Source organism: Lolium rigidum, chromosome 2, assembly GCF_022539505.1.
Source record: "Lolium rigidum isolate FL_2022 chromosome 2, APGP_CSIRO_Lrig_0.1, whole genome shotgun sequence".
NCBI classification, from domain to species: Eukaryota; Viridiplantae; Streptophyta; class Magnoliopsida; order Poales; family Poaceae; genus Lolium; species Lolium rigidum.
Genome location: NC_061509.1, coordinates 16,522,471 through 16,536,683, shown reverse-complemented (window position 1 = coordinate 16,536,683; position 14,213 = coordinate 16,522,471). Strand labels below are relative to the sequence as shown.

The window sequence follows — 14,213 nt, the reverse complement described above, 5'->3', positions numbered from 1 at the left end:
CCAAGACTTTATTTCTCCGCAAAAAAAAAGGTCCAAGACCTATTAAATAGGGAAAATATATATCCAGCCCAAGCAGTTCCCTATTCTCACCTGTCGCCCTCGCCCCTGCCTGATACTGCTAGTACTTGTGAATGGATAATTGATTATTAGCAACTAAAGAAAGAAAAAGGTGCTACACGGCTCCATGGGAGAAAATTCTTCTTTTGCCACAAGGATTAAAAAACAAGGGGCAATCTAAAGGTGGGTAGGAAATGAAGCATGCACTACGGGAAAAACTATCTTTGCCGTGCAACTATTTGCACGGCAAAGGGCCTTATATGCACGGCAAAGGTTTTACCGTGCGTTTCCGCACGGCAAAGACCACACGGTAAAGTCATTGACGGTAAAGGCTTCTTTGCCGTGCGCCTCGCCAATGTTGCACGGCAAAGGTCTTTGCCGTGCGACGCCGCACGGCAAAGGTCGGTTCTTTGCCGTGTGCTAAATATGTTTTATCTAAAAAAAAGCTCCAAACTGATCAGTCTGGGATTCGAACCTAGGACGCAGAGTAGGAAAAGCGTGCAACATTGCCACTGAGCTAAGCGTTCGTTTGTTGATAACTATACCACGCCACACCTTTTGAGCTGAGAAGAAATCCAGTTTTTACATCTTTGCCGTGCGCTTACACTAGGCAAAGGCTTGCTTTGCCGTGTGTTTGTTAAAAACACTAGGCAAAGACTTGCTTTGCCGTGCGTTTGTTAAAAACACTAGGCAAAGGCGTGCACGGCGATGCCTTTTGTGCTTTTCTGTATGCCAGCGTCTTTGCCGTGTAGCCTATCTTTGCCGTGCGCTATGTTGGTCCTTTGCCGTGCAACTTTCTTTGCCGTGCGCTCTCTTCCGTCATTGCCGTGAATCAAACCTTTGCCGTGCGCTCGTGTCTGTGTTTGCCGTGGCCAAAATCTTTGCCGTGCGTTTTTCTACGTGCGCACGGCAAAGAAATCTTTGCCGTGCGGAAACACACGGCAAAGATGCAATGCACGGCAACTGCATTTTTTCCCGTAGTGATGAACGGGTTGGTCTAGGGGCCTACAGCCCTACATAGGTTGGAAATAGCAACGACGATCCTTAAACTGGCAACGACCGTTCAAGCACCAAAACGGCAACTCAGGTAGAGTACTTCAGTTAGCAGCTAAGAGAACAGATAAGGTCAGATATTTTCAGGTAAGCCACGTGCAGTTCCGTTCCAAGACTAAACTAATGATGATACGCAGTACTCTACTTACCCTCATGGATCGAGTTATAAATTTCTAGTATTACTAGTTTCTACTCCCTCCGTTCTTTTTTAATTGACTCGAATTTAGCACAAAGTTATGCTAAATTTGAGTCAATTAAAAAGGAACGGAGGGAGTAGTAATTTACTGTTTTGCCACTTTAGCAGTCAGTCCAGAGTATATTGAAAATAAAGTGCACTGACATCACAGGTTGCCAACCCAGCAACGGCACTGGATTACCTACGTGGTAGGATGAAAAATGAAAACGTTAGGTGAAATCAGTACCATTTTCTTCAAATTTTACAGTGAAGTACTTGGTTTTTACAAGAAAAAAGTAACCGACACCACCCGGTATACGTAGTAAGAAACACAAACGCAGAAAACATAGGCGAAGCGGAATTGTTTTTCAATAATAATACTAGTAATCTCTTAGAAAACTGCATGATGAACTGTAACAGAACAGGAAACTGCACAACTTCCCCTCATACCCTCAAAAGAAACAAGGGAAAGTGCACAGCTCATGAGTCATGACACACAAAAATCAGGACTGACTCCATACAAGCATTCACATACATTGCCTGTCAAAAGGTTAGAGATTCAAGTTGCATAAGAACTGAATTATGCACCGTGTGGAGGGCAAGTAAACTTGGAATCGTATCTTAGGAACATTCTCAGGAACAGGAAACGATACACAGAACGAACCACATCGACGTGCTTATCAATCAAGGCCCAACTCAGGGGGCTCCTAGTTCAGCTCCATGAAATACATCTACTGTCAATTTTACATGTATTATCTACACAAGAGCTCAGTACCTGTGTTTGTATGCTGCCTAGTTTGAAATCGATATCTTTATAAAGACCACGACATGCAGTGCCAAGATATAGAGAACAAAAGCAGACCTAAGAAACATCAACCTTTTCTGACCTTCCGTTCTAACACCACCGGATTGGCTGGGTCTGCGGACACCTTTGGCACCAGAATCTTCGTCGCCACTCAAAAGGCCCCCGCTGAACCGATTCCGTGGTGCGCCTGCTTCGCTGGAGGTGCTGTGGAGATTTCTATGTATACTGTTCAACCTTTCCAGATCCTTTTCTTTGGTGTGTATATCAGTGATGAGCCTTTCAGCTTGAGCCTGGAAATTGGCAAACCAATAGTAAGTTTTTAGGATATTAGGAGAGAAGTAGTTTTGAGAAAATACCAATACAATGCAGTCGGTAGACTGAAGAAATTGAACTCACTTGTTTAGTTGTCAACTGTTCAATGAGGCTATGTAGTTGTTTCTCAAGTGTCTTCTCCCTTTGGGCTGCACATGTGAGAGAGAACAACCGAGTTAAACCACACGAAGCAACATCAAACATATATATTTGCTGTGTCTAACTGAGCATTATTACTTCTTAAGAAGAAAAGAGAACACCTTAACTACTTGTCCTTGCCTCCTTGGCACTACATCCTACGAGAAGATACAACCGGTATTACTATTAGTTTGTAACAAAAGTTTGTTCAGGTTTTTATGTCAAGATTCAAAGAAAGGTGTTCTTGGATGTTTGGAACAAAGTGACAAAACTCCCAGCCATTTATTTCCACAAATGGATTACCAACCATTGCCACTGAACAAGGCACTAACCGCTACGGGTAACATCATCCTTTAAGCGTTATGGATTCAGATCCATGGACCTTGGCACACAGCTTAGCCGGTTTGCCACCTCACAAAGAACAATGCCACACAAAAAAAAACTAGTCCAACAAAAAATAAACGATATCCAACTCTCAAAAGTGAACAACTCGATAGTACATACATGCATGAGACAAAACATTAAAACTATCTTTGTTGACCACAATGGGTGCTTTTGTAGGTATATATGTAGCTTTAGCCATGTTGCTTATTCTTTATAAAAAAGCACTAAACACTTGTTTGGTTTACTAAGATTTACATTGTTTCAGTGCAAGGTAACAGTTTCACCAATCCATGTTATCCATACTTCTGTAACTAGGATGAAGAGAACACAGCTAGTGAATAAAAAGGTCAATACTCATCAGGAAAAGGTACCAGGACTGGGAGTTTTCAAAGACTCTTCTTCAACCAAAGACCATACTTTGTCCAATCTTTGCACCTTGTCTTCCAATAGTTTCTGTGTAAGTGAAAATAGTCATCAGCAACTGAATATCTGTTTTAGATCCACAAAAGATATTATGAAATGCCATACCAACTCTCCCTTCTTCTCTTCCAAGTCCTTTGACTTGAGATTAATCAATGATTCAGCATCTAGCAGAGTATTTCCAGTAGCTTCAGAAGCTGTTGATGCTTTATGTTGAGTAGCCTCTTGCTCCTTGATAGCATTGTCAACCTTTGCCTTTAAATTCAGCTCTTCAATTTCCATTTCCTACAAACGTCATATTCTATTAAGGTTTTGTATCGGTGAAACAGGAAAGATGTGTTAAAAAAGGCACATTATTTGGGGACTTTTCCTAATTCCTAACTCTTGAGGTCTAGGATCCGGTAAAAGCCAGCTTCAGCTAAGGAGCTGCAGGTTCAAGCATAACCACAGGTGATGATTCCTATAAGATTAACACTATATTCCTTGCCCGCGAGGTTATGGCTTCAGCTAACTAGTTATTTCATATATTGATTATTTGTCCTCGTCATCTTGCATATTCTTAGGGAGTAGCTATATCCACGGTGGATAAACATCTGTTAGAAGTATAAAATATGGGGAAAAAATGTGCATAATCTGCCAAGTAGCATTTTGTGTCTCGGGTACTGTGGCACTGCTTCATGTAGGCCCTGCTGGAACATTATTGTTTGGGAACTAGAGACGCGAATAATTAATTTGAGTTTCTACAAATAGAACTTGAGGCTTCAACTTAGTTTTTATTGCTGAAGATGAGTTCTAGAAAGACTGAATTGTTGAAGGTAAGTCAAAGTCTTGAAGGCAAGTCAGACAGTCCTATAAAACGGATGTGCATTGTAATTACGAGATCAAGGAAGGAAACTTAAGCCTCTCATCTGAAGTTCAAAAACAAAAGCTATGGTCTCTTCTTTCTCCTAAAGTACCTCCTCTTCAGCTCAATAGTTACCCCGGTTGAATTGTGGTTCACAAAAGGCACATAATAATCAAATATAGCAGATTTATAGGCCCCGTGGTTTTCACTTTTCAATAGGGGAAGATGCTCTTGTTTTGAACAGGCCTTCTACCTTTCTTAATCTAAGAAAGGCATGCACAAGAAATTTATAATTATATATAGGACAGGTCTTGACTTAAGCAGTACAGAAATGTAACTCGGTGATCCATAAGTTAGACCCAAACTGGAATTCTCAATCATAATCTAACAAAATCCTACATGTAAGAGTCGTCAAAAAAAAAATCCTACATGTAAGATGGAAATCCAAAACTATTCTATTTCTTAAGATATAACTGCCACCTGGTTTGATGCTACCATATGGGGGTCTTTGGCCCGTAGTACTGATGAAGGACACTATGTGGGGATAAGCGAGAGAAAATGACGGAAGGGTGACACAAGTACTGAAGTAGCACAACAATGCACCTTCAAATTACTCTGAAGCAGACTGGCCTCCATCTGCTTTTCCTGAATTTTCTGTCGACAATCTGATATAGCCTTCTCGTAGGCAGTATTTTCTTCTTGAATTCTTATCTCTCTTTCCAGTGCCTACAGAAAGTTTACAGGTCGCATTAGAGACATTGAGTGCAAATCTCTTAATTATAATGGGCACTTTTGAACAGTACAAAAGCCATCACATATGTTCCAGTGTGAGTAGTAAATCTTGCTGACCATAGATGCCCAAAGTGATAAGAACAACTGTAGTAATTGTTAAGTTACCTACCAGTAAAAACTATAGAAATAAAAAAAAGAGCCAGTTATTCACCATGAAGCTGAAAATGAGCACAAATGTAACTATCGCTTTGTCATATCCTCTTCCTATTCAAAATGGGAGTAACAGATACAGATATAAATATAAGATTTGCACTAGCTAATCAAATACTCAAATGGGTCGTACTAAGATGTAAATATACAGCTTAGACTTCAAGGCCCATTTTGTAACTATGTAGTAGAAAATGAGTACAGGTGTAAACAGAGCATTGCGCCTATTCATATGGAAGTTAGATGTTCATATACGGGTTGCACGTGTTAATCAAGTACTCAAACGGTTGTACTAAGGTAAATTACTCTCCGGTCGAAGAAGGTTAATCACATGAAATCCATTGATTAATGCATTACTGGATCTGCACGAACGCTAAGAAGAAACTGGAGTAAGAAAGAAGGAAGAACCACGCGGCGTTGGTGGCGTTCACCTGCTCCTTGGTGGAGGAGTGGGCGTTGAGCTGGAGCGCGAGGGCGGCGGAGGAGGCGAGGGAGTGCGCGTGCAGGTGCGGCAGCCGCTGTGCGACGTGCGGCGGGGGCACGCGGGCGCGCAGATCCTGGATCGCGCGCCGCAGCGACGACGCCCGCGCGTCCAGGTCGGCGGCGCGGAGCCGCTGCTCCGGGGTCATGGCCGCGGCGCGCTCGCTTTCAGCGGCGGCGGCGGCCTCGTCGTCGCTGTCTCCGGCGCCGCCGACCACGTCGGCCGCCCACGCCAGGATCCCCGCCATCGCTCCTCTGTCCGCTGCTCCTCTGTTCTGTTCGAGGGGGATTTTGACGACCTTCGAAAACGAATGGATCTCTTTCTACTGAAAATGAAGTCATTTATATGCATTTTTTCACTTTGCGAAACTTCTCCCTCCGACTTACAGAAATTGGACATTAATTAACAGAACCTTTTAACACACAACATTTATCCTTTCCTTACATATTCATTCATTAACTCAATTAAATTGCAGAGTGTAAAGGGGCTTTCAAGCATACCGATTCAAATACTCTGGTTTAAAATTTTGGAGACACCGTTAGTCAATCTCTGACGAATCAAGTTCATCTAGCCTACTATACATGAAGCAAATCTAAGATAGTTTCACACAAAAACTGCAAAATCCAAACCAAATTCATTAAAAAGGAAATGAGGCAAACATAACTTTTCATAGCAAAGTCACGATAGGTTCCAAAGCAAGTCACAAATCACAGTTCTTGTATGCGAAATCAATCAACACTAATTTTCAAAGTGGATAGCTTTGTCGATTTCAACAGCAAAAGTAAGCAGAATAGCACATTCTTGTCCTCAAACCAATACATCATCACAGCCAAAACGACCCTTTTATATATGGAAGAATACATTCTTTCACACATTCCCAAATTTGGATAAGCCGCAACACAAACATTTTGTAAGCATTGTGAGCTTCAAAGAATTGTAAAAACTCTAACTCTAAAACTGTTCGGCAGCCAAAGCGCCGGCAATCTTTCCCACCAGGATCACGCCTTTCACCATCGAGTATCCTCAGTGCTCGCACCATCTCCAGATGGGCAGAATGGATTACTCGGTCCATGTAGTGCCTAACATCTTTGCCATAAAACTGTAACGGTCTGCGACTTCATCAATCTGAAATTGAAAGCAGAGTATGCAATAAATAAGCGAGTAAGTGGGACTAAGACGCAACTCTAGGACTTGTAGTAGGGGTTTCACAAACCATTTTTTGTGTTGGCCTGCCAGGTCCATGCCCTGATTTGCGGTCAATGCGACCGATTATTGGGTTGGTCTGTGGACTGTCCTCAGTGCTAGTGCACAAGACATACTGCAGTGTCTGTGAATAAACAAGTAAAGAAAATGGTATAAGAACATAGAAGTCACGAAAACAAGCAGCTAATCATCATACAATGCTTAGATAACCCAACATATTTGATACTCCCTCTGTTCCATATTAGTTGCTGACTTGGATGTACCTAGACATATTTTGTATATACAATTATAGATACATCCGAATCTGCAACAACTACTATGGAACGGAGGGAGTAACATCCAAGTGAAGCATACAGTTCAAGGTTTGAAATTACAAAATCTTGGTCAGGGTCGGATCATAGTTTCAGTAACGGCAGCACCTGTATATGGCCTGACAGTCTAGTTCCATTCAACAGCACACCTAATTTATCACCGACACAAGTGCACACAAGTGCAATCGTTGTATAACTGATTTGTAAATGACAAAGAAAAACCACAACAGATTGTCTTTATTTTAACTGGAAGTTATTCTAGTTAAACTGCTGAACAACCATACAATCAAAAGGAGAACCAGTTTACAGAAAGAGAACCAGGAAAAGTTGATACTTCATTAAAAAGAGCCAGCCTTGTCATTCTAATGGAAACATATCTTCCAGATACTTATCAAAATATAGATTAATTAAGAAAATCTATAAGAACTATATGCAGTTGATCAAAACATGAAGTTGATAACTTATTCAGAAACCTCAGTGATGCTCATGTGAACGACAAGTTGGTCACTGGAAGGCTGAAAATGTCCTATAAAACTTAAAAGTTCCACTTGTATCTTAGTGTGTCTTACTGGCTAGCACCATGAGGAGGCAGGTTGGCCAGCCAAGTTTGAGCCTCACTTCTATCTTAATTAATTTTGGTGCCTAGTACCAACTCATTCTTTTTTATAAGAATAAAGTTTCACTTTTGCATTCATTAAGACATGGTTTTACAATATGAAATAAGAGAGATCTCTGTTGACAGCTATTTTTGGCTTTTCATCATGTGGTTATGTTTACCCTAGTGAATGCAGGTACTTGAATAATGAACAACAATGGACAGAATAAAAAACAAGAAATAACCATAACTGCACTCATCACAAATAAGAAAAGTGACGAATCAAAAATGTAAATACAATATTGTCCATGTTTGTGGAATATATGTTACACTATATCATATCTAACATATTTATTCCATCAATTTTCATAGTGAATATAGAATGCTAAGTGGTAACAGAACACTAATTCCAGCCAAGGATTGCATGTTTCCATTAGAATGAAAAGGAGAAATGGGATACAGAAATTTAACTTACTGCTAACAACTTCAACGAGTGCAATGGAACAACACGGTCATCATGATCACCTGTCAACAACATGGTCGCTGGATACTGAGAATTATCAACAAAGCTTTGCTCCCAAGGTCTCCTCACGTTATGAAGGGGGGAATATCTAGTACATGTCCATCAATACAACACAAAAGTAAGCAAAAAGGTATCGAGAACAATTTAGTAGAGCAAATCCTGGATGACGAAACTGATATGAATAATGAATTGCAACGAAGGAAACAGAATAGTAAGATCAACCACCAAATTCTATGTGGCCCCACAACCTACACAGTAATGGCTATATGATGTCTAAACAAATCTGGAAATAACAGAATCTCTCATACTTGATAAGCCAGCCGAATTCGTCTTCCTTATCTGAACACCCATAATCTGTAGTCCAGGCATGACCTACAGAAAATATAGAAAGCATCAAACATCTACTGATAATCGATATAAATATAGAAGTAAAGCACAGGTAATCGGCAAACACAGAAAAAAATGAGAACATACCAATGGTGAACTTGTGAAACCTAAGCATATCCATGACACCAACATGAGCAAGGGCACACCCAAATAGATCAGGCCGCTGCAACACAGTACATGTTAAAATATGCATGTCAAATACCGTACTGATATTACTACAAGATAAGCCTGAACAGCTAACGTAGCTTTGTAATAAAATGAGGATGTACTCTAACCTGATTAATGCAAGCAGCAACAAGAAGACCGCCATTGCTTCCACCTTCAATACATATTTTCTTGTTACTTGTGTAACCCGCAGAAATGAGTTGTTCGGCACAAGCAATGAAGTCATCAAAACAATTTTGTTTCTTTGCAAGCGCTCCAGCTTTGTGCCACTCCTCCCCATATTCTCCACCACCCCGGATGTTCGCAATGCAGACAATAGAGCCCAAGTTCTTGCATAGAACAAGACGACTAACACTGAAAGAAGGGGTAATGCTTATGTTGAATCCACCATAACCATATAGCAAAGTTGGATGTGATCCATCAAGTTCGATATCCTTCTTCGACATTATGAACATGGGAATCTTGGTTCCATCCTTACTGGGGACAAAAATCTGAAAAATTCAATATAGTTAGCAAAACTAAAACAGTAATGTGAATAACTAAAGAACATGCATATAGGACTATTTGAAGACATGCCAAAGAAGAGGCTACGAGCTTAAAACTAATTAGAAGACAGGTCTCTATCAAAAATTAGATTAAAAAACAGTTTTGCCAGATAACCAGAATCAGCAACGTTAGCCAAAGTCAGGATCAGTACAAAACTACAATCAGTTTGGCATATCAATACTTTTAAATCAAGATGACCTAACTTGCGAAAATAACCAATTCTACTCTTAGAAGTATTAGAAAGGAAATCCCACTTCCAAATTATCTCCCTGCACCAATTGCGGGTTTTGAGTTGGTACTTTAAGGACGGGTAAATTTGTTAAAACTCCAAAAGATATATCCTCACTTTTTTTTTGTGCTAAACTGATACATGAACAAACGTGTAATCACCATCTACTTAGATCGGTAGTCTCTGTTAGCCATTTTTAACATATTAAATGGTATACCTGCTTAACTTCAAAGCCTGTGCGATCAAACCCAGGAACTGAAATTTCTCGAAACACCTTCATTTCAGGGACTGTAGATGTTAAGTTACACCTGTAAGTAATACCCGGAGAAAGAAAACTCGTGAAGCCAATAAAAACTTCCTTGTCTTCCCGTCTACAAGAGATCTCTGAAACAGAACCAATCTCTAGAGGCAACTGATGAAGCAAATTTCCAGTTATAAGGTCTCTTATCTGCAGAGTATGCTTAACATCTGACATGTAACACACCACCAACTGGTTTCCGTTAACCGCATCAACTGATTCAAGCACGTCTCTTTCATGCTCAGAAATAACATCAGTCCACACTTCTGGATTTTTTATATTTACCCTTACCAACTTATTCTTCGGAGCATTTTTATTGGTCACGAAGGTAAATTCATCGCCATCATTTGCCACAACTTGATACTGAGCATCAAAGTTGTCTATAAGCTTGACAAATGGAAGCATCTGTTTTGTCTCTTTGAAGCCCTCTATGCCTTGAGGGAGTGAAGAAATTTCACAGTAGTATAGCTTGTTGACAGGATCACAACCATCGTAGGTACCCAGTATGATGTACTGCCAACAAAACATAAAGTTAAGACAACTATACTTTTGTAGGAAATATATTGCTTACAATGCATTGCACTAATTAAATATTTGAAGATAAGTCCATAGTCCTTTTGCATTTTATAATTGGTGAAACATATGAATATACTTTAAAAGCATGAGGATTAAAGTACTAGTGTGACTTCATTCCGAAAATGGTTTTAGGCAATGTATAAATTTGCAATTCTAGTAATTTTCTAATACTCCATCCGCCTTTAATTTTAGATACATCCGAATTTACATAAATCTGTGACATCCTTATCAGGACGGAGGGAGTACCATATTTACATTTGGGTGCTGCCCAAATGTGATTAAACTAGGATGGAAATGAAAACCCTTTTTTCATTTTAGACACGGCTATGTTCCTGTCACAACTCATTAGGAGGCTGGCAAGAGGAGGAGCTGGCAGGCACAATTAGATAAGACTTGTTGGTTGACTTGTGCAGTCAAATATCTCTCGATTAGCTTGTACAGTTGTTGGTTACATATTGGTTTATATGGTAGTTGATCTGGTTCTCGTTATTTATAACTCCCATATATGTGTTGTACTTGTAAACGACCTTTGAAGTTACACAGAAAATAATAGATGGGCCATGGAAATCAAGATCTTAATCTTGGATCAACTCGAAGCACTGAACCAATAGGATAGATAATCAGACCGAATTGCAGAACTTCAACTACTACAGACTGTACCAAATAGTTCTCTCTCTTGTGTTTCTTTCAATGCTTATGTTGTTATTTGTAGTTTCACCTCATTATAATACTCCCTCCGTTTACTATCGTAAGACCTTTTAGATATTTCAATATGGACTAGGTACGGACCGAAATAAGTGAACCTACACACTAAAACGCATCTACATACATGCATTTTCGAAAATATCTAAAAGGTCTTATAGTAGTGAACAGAGGAAGTAATAATACCTATCCTATTTCCATAAACAGTTGGCTATGTAATTGCACCGTATTTGTTGTACATAATTTAGTAACAGTTGGCTATGTAATTGCACCGTATTTGTTGTACATAATTTAGTACTCCCTCTTATCCATAATAAGTGTCGTGGTTTTGAACTTTCAACTAAAACCAGGACACTTATTATGGATCGGAGGGAGTACTATTTTAACTTATACATTCAAAGATATTATAATAAAAAAGTGCAACTAAAGATACATGTCATTTGTGCAAATAATAGTAATATACCAATGAACAAAAAGTGAAACTTTACAACTAAAAGGGCATATGGTATCAGATTACTTAATTAGTTATTAATAAAATTGTTGAAGTGATAAAAATCTGAGGACTCAAATGCAGATTTTTACAACCATGATGTAGACACATCGAAAAGAAGAATGAAGAACCAATTGGGCTTGAAGAGGGAGAAAGGGGTGGAGGGGCGAGGTACCTTTCCATCTTCAGTGACCGACGCACCAAAGGAATATTTGGGGTTCTCAGGATCTTTCCAGCATAGTATATCCTCTGACTGATCAGATCCCATGACATGGTAATATATCTGTTGATTAAGATTGATATTTGTCTCGGTTCCAGCATCCAAACCCACTCTGACAAAAGGAATGACACGAAATAAGCAGGTGGGCCTCACTATATTAAAACAAGTTAAAAAGTTTGTATACCTACCCAGGCGCAGGATATCGGCCATAGAAAAACCCCTTCCCATCGTGCGTCCAGCTAATAGATGAGAACTTCACCTGCACCGATCGATATAGGCACATGCAGGATTTTATTATAAGAAGCAACAACAGGTAAGCACTAAGCAGCACTGTTTGGGCAAAAAGCAAAACGACTTCACATAGGTGGAAACCAACAGGTAAGCACTAAGCAGCACTGTTTGGGCAAAACAAAAAAAAAATCACATAGGTGGAACGGCGAGTTGCTACTACTTACCCATGACAATTTGTCAGACGTAGGCTGCCTGTCTGCGATGTGCATAACACGAATAGTGACCCAATCGCTGCCGCTTTCGCTTAGCCCGTAAGCGAAGTACTTGCCATCCTTGCTGATAGAGTATGTTGAAAGAGCAACAGTCCCATCGTTGCTTAGGGTGTTTGGATCCAAGAGAACTTGCGGCTCTGCGTCCAAACCATCCTGCATTGCCAGTCAACCTGCTGTGTCAGCTCGACGAGAATGCATACCGTAGCAGCACAATTTGAACAGAAACAACATGTAGTACTTAGAAGTAATAAAACCAGATGAGTCAACAATGAAAGTTAGATAATTATTATGTGGTCATATTTTTCCACTAGGAAGTACAGCATGAAGCCATGAATCGAAACATCCCATCAACAACTAGGAGCATGCGTGATAGTGACAGGAAAACGGAGTGTACGAGTTGTAGAAGGAAGCTGGATTTGGGGGTGGCGAGCGGCAGGTACCTGCACGTAGAGGACGCTCTGGGCCTGGAGTCCCGAGTTGAGGAAGTGGAAGTAGTTGCTGCCGCGGCGGAACGGGGCGCCGTGGCGCGGGTGGTCGAAGAGGCGGGTGACCTCGCGGCGCAGGCCCTCCCTGTCGCCGCAGCCGGCGAGCACGGACTCGGCGAGGTCCGCCTGCTTCTCCACGAACTCCTTGGTCTCCTCCGAGTCCGGGTCCTCCAGCCTGCACGCACCAGGGAGGGTCAGGCAACCAAACCTCGAAACCTGAGGGTGATCGATTCTAGAGTACTACTTACCAGCGGTAGGGGTCGGGGATCTGGGCGCCGTGGTAGGTGTCGACCACCGAGTCGTCGCGGCGGGCGGGCGGGTAGGAGAGGCGGGCGGCGTCGCCGGCGACGGAGCCCATGGCGGCGGCGGCGGCGGCGCGCGTGAGGGTGCGGCGGCGGGGCGGCGGGAGGGCGGAGGATTTCGGAGGTGGGCGGCGCGGGGTGAGCGCGCGGCGGAGGTGGGGGAGGGATTTATGTAGGAGAAGCATGCTGCTTGCCTGCCTCGCTGGCTGGGTGGTTGGGCCGACTCCGGTTAGCGAGGGAGGTTTGAGTCGATGACGGGTGGGCCATGTGGGAGTCGCGGGAGGTCATTGTTTGACTCGAGAGAGTCAAAGTTGTACATCGACTGGAACCGCCCTGCTCCTGCTCGCACTTGTTGTGAAAATCGGTTGAAACTTGTCAAAACACAGAACTCTACTCGCAAAAGCTAGATGCAAGTAGGGATATATCAATCAACAACAACATGGTTACTTCCTTCATCATAAATATACGATGTCTTAGTCTGGTGCCAACGCGGGCCGGAGGCGGGGCGATACCGCCCGCGTCGGGGCGAGAGGGAGGCGACAGGCGGGCAAGACGGCAGCGGCGGGCGGTGGATCCACCGCCCGGTTACCGCCCGCGCTGGGGGCGAGAGGGGGGCGGCAGCGTTGGCGCGTCGGGGCGAGAGCGGGGGCGAGAGGGAGGGGGTAACGGCTAGCTGACGTGGCGCGATCTGATTCGTTCACGTCAGCTAGCCGTTGGGGTAGCCGTTGCTGGCTCAAAAAATTCGAAAAAAAGCCCAAAATTTCATCCCACCCCCTATAAATACCCCTCATATGGTTTCACTCACTCCACACCCATTTCATCTCATTCATCTCCTTCACTCTCTCAAATCTTCTCCACCATGTCTGGTTGGACTCCAGATTTGACCTCGTTCACGGATCTCTTGCAGCCCGACGGGTCACCAGTACACCTAGATGATATCTCTCCGACACATCGTCGCACCAATGTCGGTTCTTCGCCGCTTCCCCGAGTTTTATACTCCTCCGGCACACCACCTCCGGGGCCATATGGGCCATACGCTCCACCTCCGGCGTCATATGGTTCATACCCTC

General features: G+C 42.3%; 2 protein-coding genes across 3 annotated transcripts in view; both read right to left on the bottom strand.

The window, feature by feature from the left end:
* LOC124691338 (prolyl endopeptidase-like) overlaps positions 1-13,328 on the bottom strand; it is a 55,314-nt gene extending 41,986 nt beyond the window's left edge. The window contains exons 1-12 of one of the 2 annotated variants that reach the window (XM_047224621.1): positions 13,090-13,328; positions 12,797-13,016; positions 12,309-12,509; positions 12,042-12,112; positions 11,809-11,965; positions 9,785-10,378; positions 8,903-9,283; positions 8,715-8,790; positions 8,549-8,612; positions 8,193-8,328; positions 6,822-6,935; positions 6,390-6,733 (exon numbers count right to left, since the gene is read on the bottom strand). In XM_047224621.1, the coding sequence (XP_047080577.1) occupies positions 6,668-6,733; positions 6,822-6,935; positions 8,193-8,328; positions 8,549-8,612; positions 8,715-8,790; positions 8,903-9,283; positions 9,785-10,378; positions 11,809-11,965; positions 12,042-12,112; positions 12,309-12,509; positions 12,797-13,016; positions 13,090-13,328 (2,319 nt within the window). In that variant the 3' untranslated portion in view covers positions 6,390-6,667. Of the gene's footprint in view, positions 1-6,389; positions 6,734-6,821; positions 6,936-8,192; positions 8,329-8,548; positions 8,613-8,714; positions 8,791-8,902; positions 9,284-9,784; positions 10,379-11,808; positions 11,966-12,041; positions 12,113-12,308; positions 12,510-12,796; positions 13,017-13,089 lie in introns of those variants that run through there. The other variant, XM_047224623.1, reaches the window with a different exon arrangement.
* Positions 1,935-5,863, bottom strand: LOC124691339. The gene is made up of 6 exons (XM_047224625.1): positions 5,559-5,863; positions 4,792-4,914; positions 3,453-3,629; positions 3,296-3,377; positions 2,487-2,551; positions 1,935-2,380 (listed from the first exon to the last, which is right to left on the bottom strand). The coding sequence occupies exons 1-6, from the start codon at positions 5,853-5,855 to the stop codon at positions 2,078-2,080; spliced, it is 1,047 nt and encodes a 348-aa protein (XP_047080581.1). The 5' UTR covers positions 5,856-5,863; the 3' UTR covers positions 1,935-2,077.
* Positions 13,329-14,213: the final 885 nt, after the last annotated feature.